The sequence below is a fragment of the Neodiprion fabricii genome, chromosome 2, assembly GCF_021155785.1.
Source record: "Neodiprion fabricii isolate iyNeoFabr1 chromosome 2, iyNeoFabr1.1, whole genome shotgun sequence".
Classification (NCBI taxonomy): Eukaryota; Metazoa; Arthropoda; class Insecta; order Hymenoptera; family Diprionidae; genus Neodiprion; species Neodiprion fabricii.
This window is the reverse complement of record NC_060240.1, coordinates 36,092,407-36,113,050: the sequence shown is the minus strand read 5'-3', so window position 1 is coordinate 36,113,050 and position 20,644 is coordinate 36,092,407. Positions and strand designations below refer to the sequence as shown.

Genomic DNA, 20,644 nt, shown 5'->3' with positions numbered 1-20,644 from the left:
CGACAAATTTTATCTCGCTAAATTTCTACACTTATAAGCGGAGATTAAAATGAAAAGGTTTTTGAAATTCCAGTGATACTCGTGATGCGCACGCGGAGGATACCGTGCATTAGGTGAACTCTTGGGAGGTAGACAGAAAAAAGAAGGGCGTTAAAGAGACGGACGAGAACGATGCGAGGGGATGGTAAAAGGGAAACGGGAAAAGGGGGGAGGATTGGACGCGGCCGAGAATCGCGAAAGCCAGGATTATACTCTCAAGAGTTTCAGCGTCGGCTTTTAGCGCGTATTCAGAAGGATGGACCGGAGTTCGTGTTGGACGTAGGTAGGAAGGTAGGAAGGCAGGAAGGTTGGTTATACACCAAGACCACCGCCGGCTCGGTCGGATTAAATGCAATCGTATCGCTGGAAAACTACTGATAATAAAACCTTTATTTCTGCAATGGGCAGCCACTGAGAGGATTTATTTTTTTACGAGCTGCGTCAAACCCCTTCTCAGGTGCGCGGGACCAGCTCGAACCTCGGTTGGATGGACCGAGAGAGGTCAGGTTTTCTCGTCTCACGTTCAGACTAAACATCAATTTTTCACACAGTCCTCATGTACGCAAATATGGGTGAGTCTGTCTCGTTTGAAATGCTGCCAGTTTTGGACCCGAAGAAAATTCGCCGCGCTTATTTGCGCCTCGATATTGGCCGCGATCGTATGACGAGGAGAAAAATAAATCTAACGATGTAATCATTGTTTCGAGTCGACGGTGAGACTTTTAACTCTTTTTATTTTTTTTTTTCGTTTTTTCTTCGTCACGCGTGGGTGTGGATTTGACCGTAATCCTGAATAAACATCATCGCTATGTCTAAAAGATTTTGCCTTCATTATTATCTTTATTAATGGAAGCAAAAAAAAAAAAACAAAAAACACGCTTTCCATTGTTGTTTTAATAATTATTATTAATTTTTTTTTCTCCGCTCGGAGCGTAAAAGGCGAGCCTGCATCGCTTTTTGCTCCTTAACAATATAGCGGGTATATCGTTTTCCCTCGCTGCTTACAGCCGCGGTATAAAAGGTGGTGGGAAAAAAGAGTCTCGCAATATCACAAATAATTAGCTACGGCTTTTTTGCACAATTTTCTTCAACCCGTTTACACGGTGAGTTAGTCCTTGGCGAGACGGGCGAAACCTGGCGTGACGTCACATCAAAGACCCTCGTCTTTTTGCGTTTTCACCGTAAAGCTGTGTGAGCAGCAGCCCGTGTAGAAACACGCGGAGAGCGCGCGACGCGGCTAATTTTATCACTTCGGTATATTTAGCGTCTCCGCTTCTTTGCGACGATGTGTGTGTGTGTGCGTAAAATATACGAATGTGTTTTGTAAGACCGAACTGTTATAACGACTGGCCATAGAAGAAAGGAAGCGATGCGATGAGGCCTAATTATTATCTTCCGAGCCCGTTTCGCCGTGGCGACAGACGTTTAAGAAATTCATCACTCTCAGCGTCCCGAGATCGTCGTTATTACCTAAATAATACATACCTCTGCATATTTATATATATACATATGTACATATACACCTCCGTGTCTTTTCATCCTCACCGAAATTTATTTAATTGGCTCGGATAACAGAGATTTTAAATATTATCTCGGGCAGTGGATACTTCACAACAACATTAAATCGCGAGGAAGAATTTTTACTACCTCTTGCCAGATAGCTCTAGAAAAAGTTGGTTGAGAAAAACAACTTGTTATGTTTCCAATTACTGATCGCGTGGCGAGCCGATCTTGATTTTATCAACGGGCACTTTGTATGTCATCGTGCTTGTAGACAAGAGACGCTGATTTTCTTTTCCCACGACATCTCACCAAAATAGTATTCTTGATTGGTCATTGAGAGAAAAATTATACCGTGATTCGTAAACGCATTGGTATATGGTATTCTGTTTCGGAGTATCGCCTTGTACTTTCTAAAACCCACTCACAATCAGAAGTTTTGAATTTCTAGATACCTTATATCATTTTTTTTCAAATTCCATATGCAATTTGTTTATATTTAAAATTTGACTTGTTAAAAACGGAAATGTGCCGTTTTGTCTGTTGTGCAAAATCACGCGTGCTCAATTAAAATATTTCCACGAGTGCAAGAAAATTCACTCGTTGTGGAAAAAAGAAGAAAAAAATTCTCTCCGCGTAAGAAGCGTGTAAGAAGATAACGCGATAATTGATAAACGGTAGCGATGCGTAAATTCCGATTAACTCTGTGTAAACATTCGGTGAAATCTTGAAAGCGTTTGGCGTATCTGGATAGCTGATACATTCCTCAGCGTCGAAAAATCACCCGTGCATGCATATCAGCATTCGGCGAGCAGTTGGTTGGGTAGAACGAAATTGGCGACGTCTTTCGTCGGTGATGACAGACGGGCGTGAATCATGCCCGGTGATCTTTTAAACCGTTGCAGAAACGGCGAACGGATTTGGAACGAGGCGCGTGCGTCGATTGCGTAATAACATAACCACGGTCTAAACGTTCGCGATTCCGAAACGCCGGGGCTTCCAGCTTTGCGAAATTATCCGCAGGTGCGTCGGCCGATTTTCATCCCGACTGGCCCAGCGCCTGATTCTAGTCCCCTGGATTTTTCGGAGAGTTGAAGGAGCCTCGCGGGGTTGGCGATGAGTAATTCCTTCCGTGTGGAAAACGCGCGCACAAGTTCTTCGCGTTTTCTCCCCTCGATCATCCCGCTACGGTAACAGAACTACTCACCCAGGAGACGGGGACACGAGACGAGTAAGATGTGAAAGAAACAGAGGGAGCGAGACAGAGGGAATAAGGGATGAAAAGGGGTGGGAGAGTGGGAACAATACACCGTCGGTCGTCGCTTGATTTAAACCCGGAGGATCGGACCGGCTTGTGGACAGGATGGAAGGCGCAGAAGGCACGGACAAAGCAGAACGACAGCCCGGTAGCATGTGTATTAATAAAAGTCCCGGTAATCCTGCAGGATCAGGGGATGACGGCTGCTTTGCTACTGCTAGTGCTACCGCTACCGTTACTGTAACTGCTGCTGCTGCTGCTGGTACGTGGGAAAGGTTGGTACTCATATACCGGTGCCGGACGTTTTTCAGTGCTTCTTTCCTCCTTTTATCTTTCTCCTTCTTTCTATCCATTTCGCAAACCTGCACCGCGGGTGTATAATTTATTAGCAACGTTTCGGCGCGTTTCTGCACCGCCGTACTGCAGCCGAGAGCCGGGTATTCGTTCGATAATCACCGGAACGAGAGGCGTATCCTGCAGGGAGTTGTTTGGGTTTAGGGACTCGGTTCAGGGACCCTGACAAGACAGCGATTCAGCTATCATCCCGCGGCAGTGGCGGAGTTCCGAAATTGACGTACGCTGGTCGTTGCATCCAGCGGATGATGGGGAAAATCGAAGGTTCGCCGATTGAATTATCGTCCCTCTTTTCCGATATATCGAAAAACGCTCTGGATCCTTGAGGAAAATGATACACGCACACACACGTGTAACGAGTCGTGTCTTATATACGTAATGCTGCTGGATTTTATTGCCGTTTATTGCTGGTAGCCATCGAGGCTTTGCCCAACCCTCCGTCGAGATTCGATATTATCTCCCTCGTATACTGTACAATGTAATACACGGGGTTTTGCCGTTCAATATTCTTGTCTCTGTGCGATTATTCGAGCGCAGTATATCGTGGTGGATATCGGGAAAAAAAAATACATATATATATGTACAAACTCAGGTCTAAAACTTTCTTTAACTGAAAACGAGCTGAAAGTATTCCTATAGGTACACGTTGATGAACGATTCTGAAGACAGAATTGATCTCCTGACCCTGCTTCGCTATATTTTGATTCATCTTGAACGATTTGAGATCTAAAATTGAAAGAGTGAAGGAGAAAAAAGGACGTCCCAAAGGAAAGTCAATCGTTTCGAAGATAACCACTTGAAATAAGAAGAAAAAGTAAGAAAGACATAATCCTGGTCCATTTCCGATTTACAACCGTTACAGGTTGGGCGAATCGAAGAAACGAACGAGCGAAACTAAATTTCCGGACTATTACCGACGTGGAGACTACATAGTAATGATGATATAACAATGTTGATAGAAACGAGAACAGCAATAGTAATAATAAAAGGGGATAAAAGAATAGAGGTAGGAAAAAAAATTGAATTACTCTCCCAGTCTTCCGTATTTTCTACCTTTTTTCCTTCCTTCCTTCCTTCTATACTTTGTTCAGTTTTATTTTACGCTTCCACGAACAAGTTTCCCAGATACACCTGTCGCTGCGGATGCGACGTATCGGCTGGTCTATTGCGGATAGACGAACAGTTTGCACTTTTATCGGGGTCGATGCGGCGACGGGGGTGGAGAGAGATTTCCCACCCCCGAAACGGCGACAGCTATTCGACGGGGCACAGCCTCGGTGAAATCCCGGGCTACCGAGTTTCGGTCTAAGGGAGAGGGAAAGAGAAAGAGAGCAAGGGTCCTTGGGTTCCCGCGTGGGTATGTATGCCCGGAACACAGTTCTTGCATTAGTCGAAGAAAGGTTTGCCGCAAGTTGCGAAATTCTCCCGGAGAGAGACGAGCCGAGCGGTTTAGCGATAGCCTTGGTCGGATGATCGCTGCCACGCTGCTTGCTGCATGCAGACTTTCCCGATTCGCACACGCGGTGTTTGGCCAACGATAAGTAAGTCCGAAATACGCGTGCCTCGTTCGGACAAAACGTGTGAACTTACTTCACCTTGCAACATTGTTCGCCCTCGCTTCTCTTGTTCCAATGTGACTGCAGCCGTGAATGATGTGCTTCTGCACCGGCCGGAATAACTCGTTGCTGGTTTGAATGGAGCTTTGCGGAAAATCGGATCGGATACCATTACGGACGTGAAAGGTCTCGAAGGCCACAAAAGTGCGGGACTTCTCGGATGTAATCCAGTACATACGCCGAAATTCTTGTACTCCTTTGGCGATTTGGCGAAGGGTCGGGATCGGAGGAATCGAGTCGGATCGGAATTGCGTCAGCGTTGGAGCTAATCTTGGAAAGTGTTTTTGCTGAGAAAAAGTATTGTTCATCATTGTACTAGTTTCGAGTGGCGTGTCGTTTGTTTTTTATCTCTCCCTATTTCTTTCTTTCTTTCTTTCTTTCTTCCTTCTCGTTTCTTCTTACCACTCAAATCGAGGAAAGAACCCGTGTGATTAGACGTCAGCAACCTCAAAGAACGATACTTAATTCTTACGCATCGTTCATTTCGGATCTCACTCCAGGGTCCGGACGTTAAAGTACAGTTTGCTTTTTCTTTCGCTTCGCGTATCCCGTCGTCGTCGGTACTCGTTACACAGCTAGATTAAAGGTAAACGACCGAGGGTTTTCTTGAGATGCGGAAAGAGAAGAGACGGGAATTCTTGCTTCGGTAACTCGTTACGTGTTCTGTCTGTTTCATCTTCTCCTTTGTCCCTTGATTAGAATCTAGTGGGTACAAAAAATCGAGCCGGTTCGTCGTATCGACCGGCTATCAACGCGCAACGTAGCGATGTATTCCGCTGACCATGGGGCATGGGATATCCAATGACTGAGAGCTCACAATTCCCGTGTCGGAATCTCCCCGGGATTATACGTATATGTATAACGCTGCGAACGAAAGCTTAGCTGGGTAGATATATAAATTTACCCACTGCAGCAGGCTGTTCGCAAAGGCGGATATCGCGGGGGTCGCCGATACATTTATATCCACTTCCCCTTGGAAATGTATAGGGATTGGAATTTACGTCGTGGAAATCTTCGTTTCCCTTGATTTTGTCAGAAAATTATGATTGAATTACCCGGTATTCTCTGCTTTCACGACTTACCGAGTATATAATATATTTCATTTCTCGTTCCGGTCAAGCCTACAACCGATACGAATTGTATCTTAACGGATAACAGATTACTATAAAATATATTGATTACTATCTATGTATACACTCACATAAGCACTGGGGACACTCACCGAGTACTTGACTAAGTACAGTTCGGCCATCTTCCCCGAGGCAGGCGCTACGGGCGTCGAAAGGATTGGTGAACTGCACGAAGGCGTAGCCCTTGTGCATCGAGATACCTGGAACACAAAAAAGCGGGGAAAAATTTTATTCGGATATGAAAATTCAAATTTTCCACGGGGGCATTGTTCTTCGGAAGATTCGAAGCTTTTGCCGGGTCTCGTTATGCTCTCGGCAAAACGTATAACATATATTATACGTACTTATATTAACCAGGAATTGAAAGAAACAAAAAAAAGAAAGGGCCGGTGATTAATTATCCACCGTACGTAAGGCGCGTGATTATTTTAGTAGCCATTTGTTTTTACGAGCTGGTTCGTAACCCGGAGCCTTGACTGACTAATGAACCTGATGCGAATACGCTGGCCAATAGTAAGCTCAAGGCAATTAGGAACCCCCGTGATGCGAAATTATTATCTACCGCGTTAGTACCAGTAAGGTGTAATTTTACCGCATACCTTTAGTCGCGGGGTCATAATGAGCCAATTCGAAAGTAATTTCGTGCCGGTATCGATCGAAATAAAAAAAAATTATTGCAATATTTTTACAGTTTTCCCACTTCCGGTAGGATTTGCAACGTCAGCGCAGGGTGAGGCAGCTAAAGCGATCGCCAGTGAAAGAATCGTCCGTTCCCGCTAATCGATCAACTCGAGTAGCTTGTGATCGGCATGTCTCGAATCGACGTCAGAAGGTGGAGCGACACTTCTGACGCGACGTGAGCAAGATGTTGGGCCTCGAAAAGCGATGTGTTAATAATTGAGACCGTGCACCGAACACTCGCCTGGCTATAGGTACGAATCAGCTGCTCAGTCACGCATCGCCCTGCTGGAAATTTTATCCCCAATTCTTATTCACACTCCCGCAACCCGTATGAACGTCTCAAACCACCCCAAACTTCATTCTTGAACTCCATAAATATTGACTGAACCGCAAAGAGGATGTTCATTTTGTTTTTTATGATATTTTGGTCCGAGGTTATTTGCGCAATGGAGCAGCTCGTATAACTTTCCACCAAAGATACGAAAAAGGTAGTGAAATTCTACGGTTTTAGTAAATCGAGTTTCGGTGATATCGCGTCTTCGATTCTGTAGAATTTCGCGACTCTCCAAACGGTGATGATGATTCATTTTAGATATGGGTTTAGCGTTATTTCGAACTTACGTGTCTGGAACGACATTATCGGTATGGTATTTCCGTTCAGACGTGTACAAGGCGGCTGTTATGACAATCCAAAACGTACATTCGAATCGCAAACAAATGAGGCCCTCGTAGAAGCTTCTAGATATATTAGGTTCGATAACACGCGATTTTCGTGTCATGGCAGGCAATTTATTCCCAGTTCCCTTACACAACAATTTGTACCTAGTATCCTACGGCAGTAAGCTTTGGAGACGAAGAGATTTCTATACATGTACGCTGAAGACACGGGTCTCCTAAGATCCTGAGGGAACCCGGTTCCCGGACTCGAGCTTTATTTACAACACCTTTTCGTGCTGCTTTGCCTTTCTTTATTTCCGTTTTTGTTACTCAATAAGTCGGGCTTATTGTATACACCCAACAATTCACCGATATACGGCTAAGGGACTTCGACCTCTTTATTTTCTGAAGATAAAAGTAGAGCAATGCGGTAGTACGTAAGATCCGGAAGTACGGAGCAACGATGACGGACATCGACTCAGGATGAATCTTGGATTGCAAGCTCACAATTATTTCACCGTTGCTCTTTCTTCTCACCAATGAAAATTCATCTCCCCACGAATTTTTCAGACGGCATCCGTTTAACGTCTCTTCGACGAATTATCAATTTTGCAGTGCCTTTTTTACTTGTTTGAAAATAAATCGCCGTCCGCATAATTTGGCACATTATTTAACGATAGCGGGTGAAACATTTCCGAAAGACATTGAACGATATATTTCTCGTTCGAATCTCGTCTCTCCCTCAGGCGTTATATTCCGGCATTGTGTGAGCGACCCTCGTTTCTCTCCTTCAAAACTCACCCCAGCACTTTCGGCCGACCTTATTGTCCCTCGGGTTTTTATCGGGAACCAAGTAAACTAAGCTGTTTATCGGCGGGCACCAGGCGCTTCGAGGGTGTCCGGCACTAATCCTGCCTCTGTTCCAGGCGAAGCCGGTGACGGAGAGTCCGTTTCAGAGACCGGCGAGTCTTTCCCGTATGCAAACCAACGGGATTCGCGCCGTGATAGCTTTGTTTCAGATTCAGAGAGCGTTGCGAGATGAGATTTCCCGACGATGCGTAAGCCTTGGAAGAAGTATCGTAACTACAGGCCCGGGTCAAGGGCAGGCACTCTAATCTTTGCTCGAGCGTTCTCGTCAAAATCTATCAGAATTTGACGCACGTCTGACTTCCGACGTTCAAACACGTCTCGGATTGGCTCGATACGAACTCTGGGAGGGGTCGGATCGCGAGAATATCGTATGAAAAATGAAGAGGAACATACAGGCTGCGGGGAAAATCGCGCGGAGTGAAATCGCTCAATTTCTACTGTTCCGAATGATTCTAAAGAGTTTTGCGAAAGATCGGTGTTCTTTTTTCTCACACGCCGCAAAAATGGGGAAGGATGAAAATTCTCTTCCATTCGCGCGGGACTAGTGAAAGAGCATTTCTCCTGTCAGAACGTCCGTTAGAACAAAGAAGGGAAATCTGGGTAGAATAAAATTCATATTTTTAGAGGTAAACCGCGGCGTCACGTTTATTTTTCATATTATCGGTATGAAGAGTAGTCGTTCCGCCATCGTACCGTATACTTTCAGACTCCGACAGAACGGTTGTAGTCAAGCTTTTATTGTCTTTGTTCTTATATAGGCAACAAATGAATTATTTATCATCCGAGTATAACTTGGAGGCTTGAATTTTCGCCGAGATTTTACGCGGATACATATTTATCTACGTTTACGCAAGTTTTGTCAGATAAGAAAACTGAGCCTGTGAACTTTGCGCCCGTACACTTGAATTTTGTCGAGGACGGCCGAAAGAAGGGTGCATCTGAAAGTGTGGTAAATATTGAGATGCACTCGTATATGAGAAGAGCTTGAGGAGAAAAGTCAGCCGAGATGAGATCTAAGCTCGAGAAATCTGGCTAGACTGGCAGCCACATAATGCAGCATCTGCAGGATGCGAAGGAATTGCGCCGCTCTTCGATCCAAGTTGCCGTCACGGCACCTACGCGATTTGAATCTAGATCAGATCAGTGCAAGTCTTATCTCCATGCCGGTGTTAGGTTACGTTATACGCTACAATTCACATTCAAATTTGCAAATTAGATGCGTATCTGAAAGAAAGTTAAATGATAAATGCGCGAGAAATAATTGTCTGAAGCATCAGAAAGTGAATTTGCGACTTGAGGAGTCGTAAAAACATAATCGAAGCTCTTTTGTTTAAGCTTGGCAATGCTTTAAGTCTCTTTTTTTGTGTGCCAGATACTGAGATTAACTAATTATTCAAAATGTTCAGAGATGTTTCCATTTCCAATCTACGTGCAATGAGTAGAGAATAAAAATTGCGAAATCACTGTGGAAAAAGGGGGATCATTTTGATGCGAATGAAACGCAGTTACAGATGGGAGACCGAAGTAGTTAGCAGAGGGTGTAGGTCGGTTGAATGGACGGAGCTTGCGGACTCGTTCAGAGTTTATATCCCTCGGCGGCATTATTCTCGCCCAAACTTTTATCTTGAAAAGCGAATTCAATCTCTACCGGATTGTTGTCCCGCCTGTTACACCGTTTAGCGGTCATTTCGGTACATCGCGAAGAATTAAGCTGGCTGCCCAAATTTCAGGAACGAATCATTGTCACAGACCTCGAAGCCGGAAATTCACTTCCATTTATAGACAATTCAAAATGAGTTTAAGAATGTGAGGGAATCGCGTGAAAACAGTGTACAAATGTTGAAATACGAAAACAGATCGTGACTTGAATTAACAGAAATTACATTTGCTTTAAATTTCCTGCAACGAAGATGTGCTCGGAAATACTGTCTCTGGCGAGGTTCCAGCTTTTCTAAAATATCGGACTTCCGACACTATGGATAGTAGAAGAATTGAACGTGGATGAATTATTGAATTCGGTGTCTCGTTAGCTTGACGGCCCAAAGAGTGACCCTTTACGTCTCTAAAATATTAATTTCGTTGAAATATCCTGACAGCACGACGCAGAATAGACTTGGCGGATAACAATAGTTTTGCGTGGGAATTGAAACGTTACCGCGAGATGACTGAGAGTGGGGCTTAGCAAGTTGATTTCAGTTTCGGGGTACCTGGACACCTCTCAAGTTCTAACGCAAACGGTGCTGACATGGCGGAGGACGAGATTAGTTAGCGCTGCACAACGCTTTTCTCTAATCCCATTCCGCATGCGAAAGATCTGCCATGCTCGAGGGAGAAGAGGAGTATAACCGGCAGTGGACAATTCTCAGTTTCAACCGGAAGTGGTAAGCTTTCGAAAGCTTCTGACATCCGTCGCCGTAGACCTTCCGGCTTACGCTCCGCGGCGTTCCAACTCTTGTTTAACGTCGATCATCCACGTCACGCATTTAACGACCGTTACCGGAAAATGTCGCTCCTCCATCTTCTTCCTGCCGGAATTGCAGATACTACACGTGGACGACTTCGCCCCTCCGGGTATCCAGTCATGATCGAACGCCTAATTGACCTCAGAAGCTCCCGCCTGGACGGAGCTCCTGATCGATTTGACGTGCTTGCATAATTATGCTCGAAGCACTCCGGCACTGTCGTGTCCGGAGGCCAATCAAAGCATGGTGATTATCGATGACGTTTGGAGTGCCGAGGAATGATGGAACGCCGATATTGATAATGGAGAAAAAATTACACATGCTCGAACTAATGGCAATATGTTCCAACTGTACGGATACGGTAGTGGTAGAGCCAAAATCGCCAGCGTTCGTTGTTGCAGGTTACGAGGTTATTACAACCGTGTCAGGCGATCCAACAAGTAAGCAATTTGAATTCGGGTTTGAACTTTACCTGTTGAAACTCTATTTACGTGAAATTGTCAGACACGTTTTCGTACTCGAACAATTGTCTCATTTTTCATTACATTTATGCAGGTTACACATCGTTAAAATGTCACCGCGTTCCATGGGGTGGATATTGTTCAAGCATGTTTCCCGTTGCAGCCGAGTATAATCAGAGGATAAATATTTGACTGAAAACTGTTGTGAGTAATTGGTGCACGGAGTTACGGAGAAATTTTCCTTGACGTGCATTCGTCGGTTTTAATGAGATGAATAATCAGACTTACCAGCGAGACGCCCGTAACGCTGAAACATGCGTTCAACGTCGGTTTTGCTGCATTGAAAGGTGTTCAGGTTACCAACGAAAACTCGCGAGTTAACCGCCTGTGGATCCTGCGAGTTGGTCTGGTTACCCACTTTGCTCATCTTCATTTTCTGCAACAAAGAAACAACAGGTTCTAAAGAAACTCGATTCGAGATACTACAACCGTTATGTTATAAAACAAGATCCGAGCAATCGGTCAAAGACAAATTGAAACGCGGACATTTTCCCAGACTCTCCGTTTTCACAGTCCACGACAACCGTGTACCTACTCGAGCAATGTCTGAGGCACAAAATCAGGGCGCCTCCTCGGCGAATCCTCCTCTTTCTCTCCCGAGGAGGTCGAGATGATTCGTAACTCATTAGACCTCGACTCGGTCCGTCCGGCTAACGAAATCACCGCGGATCGAGCGGTCACCGGATCCTCGAGTTCCGCTTTTGAGCACCACTTACCCGTCTGTTAGATGCGCGATTACCGGATTTCAGATTCTTTGGATTCCTGCTCGGGCGAAGCACATACCGAAATCGAACACGAGTCTGAGACGTTAGTCGGCTGTGGACTGAATGCTGTTTACGAGCGCATAGGTAGTCGAACCTCGGTGCTGACACGAGCTTGGATATTCAGGAAACACGATACCCGTCTAACGTTACCAGCTGCTATGTCTGCGAGGATGGATGGGGCGAACTAAGCAGCTTCTCTTCGGTATCAGACATGTGATTCCTTCTGGATATATCGCCAGCCTTTCGCTCTATTCCGAGTCCATATCCTCCGCAGCTCGTGTCTTCGGAGAGTAACTATTTTTCTCATAGAAAATCGGCAAAGCGGACCAGTTTCCGAGCTGTGTCCTTCGAGCCTTCAACGTATAGCGAAGATCCCTTTTTAAGATGGACGGATTTTATAAGACGGCGATTTTATAAAGATTGCGAAGCACGAACTGTTGAGGCTTTTTGCCTTTCGAATCACTTGGATTACTGCGATGGAAAATGTGAAAAATTGCGTGTCCGATTCTTTATTGAAAATCCATACCTAAGTCGTTATGTCAACTAATTTGTTTTTAATTTGACACAATAATAATATTACGTACGGGGCTTTTTTATCGTATGAGAAATAACAGCTAGACTTATTAAACGACCCTCCCTCTAATTAAATGTTCAACTAATTTGGAACCTCGAATTTATTGATCAGAAGCCGCGACGTCGCGTGTGACGATGTAACGATGAATATTTAATCGACTCTGAATGTTTAATCAAATTTTACCAATTATTTTTCTTACATGTACGTACACCAGTTTATATTTCAAGCAATATTTCACCGCAGGTAGATACCGCGTTGCGTTGAATCCTATTCATTATCGAAGAGACAATTCACACGTTGGCAAAGTCGCGGACATTTGTATACGTGTACGTGCGAATGTTCAAGCTGTTACTCGTCTGTGCTCTCGTTCTACGTGATCGATAGTGAAAATGAAAGTAATTATCGACGGGCGTGTTGTTTCGAATGAGCGATTTTCCACCGCTGCCGTAAAGCGCACAGGTATTTTCCCACCGCCAGTCTCTGTGTGTGTGTGTGTGTGGGTGTTTTTTCCTGGGCTCGTTTTTTATCTCTAAATGATTTTGGGCATTAAAAACACACTCCCCGCTCGCGGCAAAGGGCTTTTCGTTGTTATTAAAGGGGGATCGGTGGATTCAGTGCCATGTGGCGAGGCCATGAAAAACCAGCACCGTTATAAAGCTATCACCTGACTCGGCCACCCTCGGCACCCTCCGCCTTCCCACCCTTTGCGAATTTCGCGCGTGACCTCCTGCAGTCCTACATTTGTACAGAGTCAACGTTCAAGTATTATTTCAAGCTTTGGCCCCAGCCAGTTATTCATAATTTAACGTATCACCCGTCGTAATATTCCCGCCGAGAGTTAATGAAGGCGGGAATCTTCCATCCAGCGGATTAAATTTCTCTCTCTCTCTCTCTCTCTCTCTCTCTACTCTGCACGGTGACGCGGACACACACATGGAAACGCGTGCAGCGCACTCGTGTGTGTCTGAGCTTTTGTTGCCGTATCCATAATGTATAATCTGCGGCAGCGTTATGCAAATAATTTATATCACAATTGGGCCGGAAATCACCTTAGCGGATGCTCCGCTGCGATTTAACATTAAATCATATTATTATATTATACGCTGCAGGGTCGTTCGTAAACGGATTTATAGATCTATTTTTTAATCAATTAAGTTATATCACTGTGTCAGGGATTTTCCCCAAAATTAACTAATATTACCGCTGTAGTCGGGAATTACTGCCATCCGGTATAATTCGATATTGTCGATGGAGTTTAATTAAATCGTAATAGAGGCAATTGATTGCAATTTCTTTCCGTTTTAATACGCTATCCCACTATATCCCACCGTGACAGATTTTAATTACGAATTATTCTCACTATTCGGCTCGCTTCGCCGCGTGTTGATCCGTAAGCGTAATTTACGATTATACCGTAATCGTCAAATGAGGTATGAGGCAGGTCGAATGAAATTCAAAGCCATTTTTCGTGCCTATTATCGGTTATTTTTTTCCTTTTCCGTCAATGGAATACAACAAACAGAAAGAAACAGACTTACGTAAAATTCGTCCAAACTTGTGTTTAGTACACAAGCTTTTTGGTGCAGATATTTTGGGTTTCGCTAGTGAACTAGACAAAGTGCGATTTTCTCCGACTCGCTGTTTATGACGGCCATCAATTTTTCGGCAGAATTTTAAATTGAAGTGCTCGTAATTCAAACCAATACCCGAAATGTTTTCGCATCGATTTCGAGATGGACAAATTTGTTGAAATGTGATCAGATTCAAAGTTTCGACCATCGGAAACTCGGTAACGCGTGCAATTAGGCTTAATTCTTCTACTTTCCTGTACGGATTTGCCAGGATATTCGAAGGCCACAAAGGTTTTCAATATTTCTCACACGCCGGCGTGGCTAACATCTGGGCAAACGGGCATAACCGACCTCTTAGGACTTAGCCAACCACCGACGCCAGGCAGAAATTCGAATGAATATTCATAAGCGAGCGGGCACACAGACATACGGAAGGCCGGAGTCCGGCATGCACGGCGTCTGAATTATATATCACGTGCATTATTCATACCCTCGTAGAAATATATCTACACATGGGCACACGTTATACGTTGTGTATCGCCTATACACAGGCCAGATTTGATGAATAACGAAATTTTCATTCAATTCCATTCAAATTTATTGTGCAACTCGGCGAAACGCGGCGCCACGGCGTGACGAGAGACGAGCAAGCAGCTATAGCCTTAAATTCTACTTTCGAGGGATGAAGGATCCGGTGTTACAAGTACCGACGTAATAACAGACTTTTAACTCCTGAGGGGATTATCACTCGGTGTATGAAAGCGGGCGTTGGATTTTGGACCGATTCCAAAGTGAGAGTGACGATGAATAGAGTATTATCAAAATTTCAGTTTTCAACACACAAGTCTCGTCGCTTCGTTCTCAACTTACGAGCTTGATCAAGGTACAACCCTGTTAACTGTCCCGGGATTCGTCTTGTTTGCAACACCGCGCGGATTAATAAATTCGACGATTTATAATCCGTGAGCTTGCAGAATTAACGCGGGTTTCGTGCTATTTCATCAAAAGATTTTGGGGAGAAAATCACCGGCAGATGCAGCTGGGCTGGTCCCACTGCTTATCGTTAGCATTCAGTTTGTATAATTATTTCCCCTTCTCCATCTTAAATCCCTGAAATCTCACGCGCAAAGGGCAACGCGGATTATATGTACATTAAGAAATTGTGGGTATCGAACACTCTTTCTTTCGCGTCGGTATATTGGAGTGGGGCTGAAATTCCGAATTTGAAAAGTTCCGAAAGCACCAAATTCCGAATTCTTTCGTGGCGAAACTCAAAGTAAAGGAATCAAATTTTGATGAAAACATCAAACTCTCGAATGGTCCGAAACCCGACGCACAAAGATTCCGAAATTGCGAAAATGAAAAAGTTTAAAAATCTGAATCATAGAAATTCCAAATGATCGAAGATTTTGAGTACTGTGAATTTCTAGCTTGGTGAAATTGCACCACTTTGATCTTTCTTTGTTTTGGACTTTCGATATTTTTACGTTAGGAATCCCGGTCATTCTGTTTTTTGGATTTTCCGATTTTTCACACCCACTCGTCGAGTAAACTAACAATAAGTTGTGTTAGTATATTTTAATTTTCTGTATTTCACTCTATCGGAACTTTAGTTTCGGAACTTTGCTCCATCGTAACTTGAATTTTCCGAATCTTGCATCTCGGAACTTTAACCCACCGGGTTTCGGACCATTCGAAACCTTGCCGTTTCCTCAAAGTTTGATTTTTGTACTTAAAGTTTCTCCCGGCACATCTCGTCCTAAAACGCCTCATTGGCGCCTAGGAAGCGTCGTTAATAATACTCGAATATCAATTCAAGGAAACCGTATATCCAAATGGTTCGCGGGCGGCCAGCCAAGCCATGAATTAGGCCGTCGGTTCGCAGGTAAAATCACGGCTCAGGCTTGCCGGGTCTCGTCGTTCTCTTCGAAAATGCATCTGCCGTTATATCACGTAGGTACATGTATGCCTAAACTCGAGTGATGCCTATAGTACGGTCGAATGAAGTGTCGTTGCAGCAATAAATATTTTCCGGCTGGGCGACGAGCGCAGCCTGCGTTCACTGTAGTAAAAAATTAAACAAGTCCCCGCACAACTATTCATTCCGATTTTTAGCCTCCGCACTATCCTCGACCATACGACGCGGCGCGACGCGACGCCGCGAAGCGTCGACGTCAACCCGGCTACGTTTTTCAATTCAATTTATTGCGCACTATAATTTTCCAACTTCAATCTGCGCCGCGTCACTCCGGGATATCTTGTTGCGGCGGCAACTTTTGTCAGGAAAAAAAACGACAAGGATTTTGTGGCATTGATGTACTTGCAGTGCTTTGATCCTGAAATCCGTTTCAGACGTCCTGCGGTCTTTCTAGCACGAAGCGAGAAAAGAAAAGATGGAGGGATGGACGGAGGGAGGGAGGAAATCAGGGAAAAACAAACCAATTAAAGTAGTGAGATCTTCGTGCACCTGTGAGATTGAAGCAATGAGATAAAGACGAAGAGAGGAAGAAGTCGAAGAAAAGGAGGAGAAGTTCTGGGTTGACTTTGGGGAATTAAAGACAGGCAATCAGTGCTGGGGGTCAAAAATAATTACCGTTCCGAGGCAGTTTCCGTGGTTTTTAGCACACCATTTTCTTCAAATACCCTTTACTCCTCAACTGAGGAGCGCTGCGAGCCTCGAACCTCGGCGTCTTTTGCTCCCTGCACCAACTTACTCTAACTTCGACCCTTAGTTAATTCCTTACTTGTTCCCTCGGCCCCCGCATCTACCCTTCCGTCTCTGCTTCATTTTTCAGTCTCTCTCTTCCTTTCCCGCTTTTATTATCATTGTTCTCTCCTCCCCATCTTTTCTTACCTCCCCAACAACCCTCGACCCTTACTTCCAGCATCTGTTCTCATTTCTCAACAATTATCTCGGCCATTATCAAAAACCTTAACTTCACTGCACACGACTCGGTGTTTATTGTTCATTTGTAGGTACGTAACTCTTGAGATTATTATGATAACCCGACAACTAATCTTGCTGATAAGACAGAAAAAAGAAATTGCAAATTTTTCCGAGAATTTGTAGCAACCGATTCGGTTGCTTTCGAAAACGCTCATTTTGAAACACTCTGTACAGTCTGTAACTTAACCTACTCAAGGTGCGCGGCTACACTCGAGCCGACTATTGAATTAAGACCTCCTTGAGAAGGTAGGCACCGGCTTAACTAGATCAATGAACATTATACCCTTGGAAAATGTCTAATGAGTAGTTGAGTTGAGAAGCCCTCGAGCGTTATCAAGCCGGTGTGACATGTATACGTATACACACTTGTGAAAAACGTTTTAAAGATACAGGATATAGCTGGATGTTATACCGACTATCAACAACTGTACTTACACCGTACCAATTTGTTTTTAAAGAGATACGCGCCGTGAATAATTAGTGTAAAAAAAAAAAACAATAAATTTAACGCTGTGATTTTTATTTTTTTTTTTTTGTCTGAGCATGCGAATAATTTTTTGAACCTTCGAGCCGATCTTCACAGTTGAATAAATGTTGAACTGAGTCTTGAAGAGATGAAAGGAAAATGTAAATATCGAACGAAAAAAATAATTCACGCGTACAATATTAGCAGAGTTATGTTAGTAAAGTCGAACATGAGGTAGCTAAATCCCGTCTTGATTGATTTCCGAAATACTTGTCGTTTCGGTAATTTTTTTTGCCGTTGCTCCGATGACATGACTTTGTTTCAACAAAACTATACAAAAATGAATTTTTCTCACAGTTTTTACTAGGGTACCGAATCAGTACCTCAATTACGCTATGACTAATGTTCGGATTTTTTTTTTTCATCCAGCTCTACGCTAGTATTACCCACGTAAATAATTTTACTCACGGTTATTGAAAATCTGAAGAATGTCTGCTCTTTTGACCGTCAACATTGAAGATTCAGAGGATTATGCATAAGTAAATATAAAATCGTGGTAAAATTCTGGAATAGAATCGGAATCTCCGGCAACTCGCACGAATGAGTGACACTTAAATCCACTTGCAAATGGAAGAGAAAATATTTGAGAACGAGTTGATTTACAGCGAGAGTGAGGCGGCGGAGCGGAGGTGGAAATCCCTCGTAGAACATTTAGGCATCCGCCACGTCTTGGGGAAAGAGCCCGTGAGACGGGTCGACTGTTTATGGGATTCGGTACGCGGCGAGGCGTAGCTACGAACCACAAGCGCGTCAAATTGTCGGGAAGGTGTGAATGCGGGGGTGTCGGGTGCCGAGAGAGACTAGGATAGGGTTGCCGATGCGCCCCTGACGCGTTACCCGGGCGTACAAGTGGAAAGACCCTGGAAAATTAAATTAGACAGTCTCTGCCTCCGAGGATTGCTCGCGGTTTCATTTCGGTCTCGCGATATATTTTTCACAGAACCTCTGCGACCATCCCAATCCTTGCCTGGAAGCGAGGAAAAAAATAGGAAAGGGGGCCTCGGGTGGGGATTTTTAGTACAGCTTTTTTAACCAATTTACTTGTTTTTTTTTTCAAACAGCATATACAGTATGGTGTATTATTACGTACGCCTACAGGAACACGCGATAATACGTCGCGAAAAAATCCACTCGTTAATTGGTGGATTGGTTTTCAATTCAACTGTGATATTAGTCAGAAAAACTTGTCTTGGTCTCGTATTATTGTACCTAAATCTGTTCAGTCATTTCACGTTTCGAATAACACTTGGAACGATATTTTTTTCTTATCTTACGTCGCCTCGCGCCGATAAAGAATCGCGTAAAGTTATTCGACAGAAGGCTTCAGGATTATTTGTTGATGTACGGTTTGTTATATATTTGTTCGTTTCCTCCAATTTCCAAAATGAAATGTAATTATCGACTAACGGTTTTGTTTGAAGAATTTTACGGAAAATCGAGAGCAAGTTGAAAATTTGTTTATCTGAACTTTCGATCATTTCAATAATTTCAGACTTCTTTACAAGGCTTTCCTCAGATATGTACGTATTGAAAAGAGGCCTCCGAAAAGGAAGCCTCGAGCGTTCTCTCGTTTTCAATATTCGTATGATTGTTGTCACGCGGCTCAGGGACACTCGCCCATTTTGGCTTCTTCGTTTCGTATCGCGAATTTTTTATACGTATAACGTACGACAACTATCGGACAATTCAGACAGTAACTTTTTCAATATTTTTCACCCCGTGTGTCCACCGCAATATAACGTAGAAAGTGAATTAGTAATGTGTGTGGCCTAATTCAAAAGCCTGATTTCTTTATCCAGCTAATGTACAGACTTGCATGGAAACGTCGTTGAAAATGGGCAGTTCCTACATAAGTAGGAGTTTGCATGGCTGCTGCGACCCTGGCATTCGGGCTATTCGACGTTGTATTTGTGTCACAGTCTGGCCGCCCTTCGATTTTCCGCTCAGGTTGACGTTCTCGAAGTGTTTACGTCGAGAAGTCTGCCGGAATCACGAAGGTGTCGTCAGAGCAAAAAGACGATCAATCACATCTACAGTTTTCGCGATTCGTATCGACCGAAAGATATTGGCAATTGGTTTAATTCAAAGCGGAAATAACGAGGCCAGAAACTATATTGGCGGTAAAAACTCTCCGTAACGTTTGCAAGATGGTATCTGGTCCCCAAGCAAAGCGGGATCTTATACAGCGTTTACATTATTAATTGAAAATTTGATGGTTCTGGTATAAGTCGAGGGAAAACTTTAAGAAGAGCAGGAAACTTCGGTAAAGGGGTCGCCTAAGCATCGGCCAACTTCCACCAAACTCAGACTGTAGACACGACGGTTCGAAGCTGTATAACAGATACAAAGAGGCTGGTGTGCTCGCTTCGAACTCTCTTGCACGGTATGTCTGCACGGTATGTGCCGCGATGCCTTCGCGTGAGCTCTGCTACTCGGGTAAGTACTTGTACACTACCGAAATCTCGAGAATGTAATTAGAGGAGTTGGCCGAGGTGTTGGTGGCTGGAGATTCCAGTAATTACATGGGATCTCCGACGCTTTTCTCCGTGCCTCTCTTTCCGCTTTTACCCCCTCTCGCGTTTTTTTTTACTTTCGCACGGTGTACACCCGCTCGGCAACATCCCGCCCCCGCGATTCTCGTTCTCCCCGCGTCGCGACAGTGACGCAAAATAAGAGAACAAAATGTGCACGACCTCGGCGAGCGGCGCGAGAAGAGACAAAACGAAAAAGGAAAATGAATGAAAAAAGAATGAGAAGAGAGAAAAAAGCAACAACAACTAAAACGACTCGGAATAGAGAAAGAAGGAAAGAAGAAGTGGAAGGACGAATAAAAAAGGAGGAATCGCATTAAGATAGAGCTCATGCCATCTCTGGTTAAATGGAATTTATGTATACGCGCAAGCCCCTTTTTGTAAGAAAACGGTGATGTTATAGGATGTGTACCTCCTGATAAGATTCAAAAACCTACTTCCATCGCCGACTCGCATCGGCCCACTTTCTCCTCCGGCGGCACAAAAGGCACAAGGAAATGACGGAATGACCCTTAGTTATAGCTGTGACACGCCGGAACTGACTTTGATAAGCCGAACGATAATACGAGAACTATAAAGTATCGAAAATGTCCCATTTCGCGTTCTATGGTATCACGTTTATGCGTATACACACATAATATAC

The 20,644-nt window shown here is 44.1% G+C and overlaps 1 protein-coding gene across 3 annotated transcripts in view; it reads right to left on the bottom strand.

Annotated features, from left to right (window-relative positions):
* Nucleotides 1-20,644, bottom strand: part of LOC124176413 — a 163,109-nt gene that overhangs the window by 77,774 nt on the left and 64,691 nt on the right. For 2 of the 3 annotated variants that reach the window (XM_046557680.1, XM_046557679.1), the window contains 2 exons: nucleotides 11,317-11,464; nucleotides 5,969-6,097 (listed from right to left, as the gene is read on the bottom strand). In XM_046557680.1, the coding sequence (XP_046413636.1) occupies nucleotides 5,969-6,097; nucleotides 11,317-11,461 (274 nt within the window). In that variant the 5' untranslated portion in view covers nucleotides 11,462-11,464. The remainder of the gene's footprint in view (nucleotides 1-5,968; nucleotides 6,098-11,316; nucleotides 11,465-20,644) is intronic. The other variant, XM_046557681.1, reaches the window with a different exon arrangement.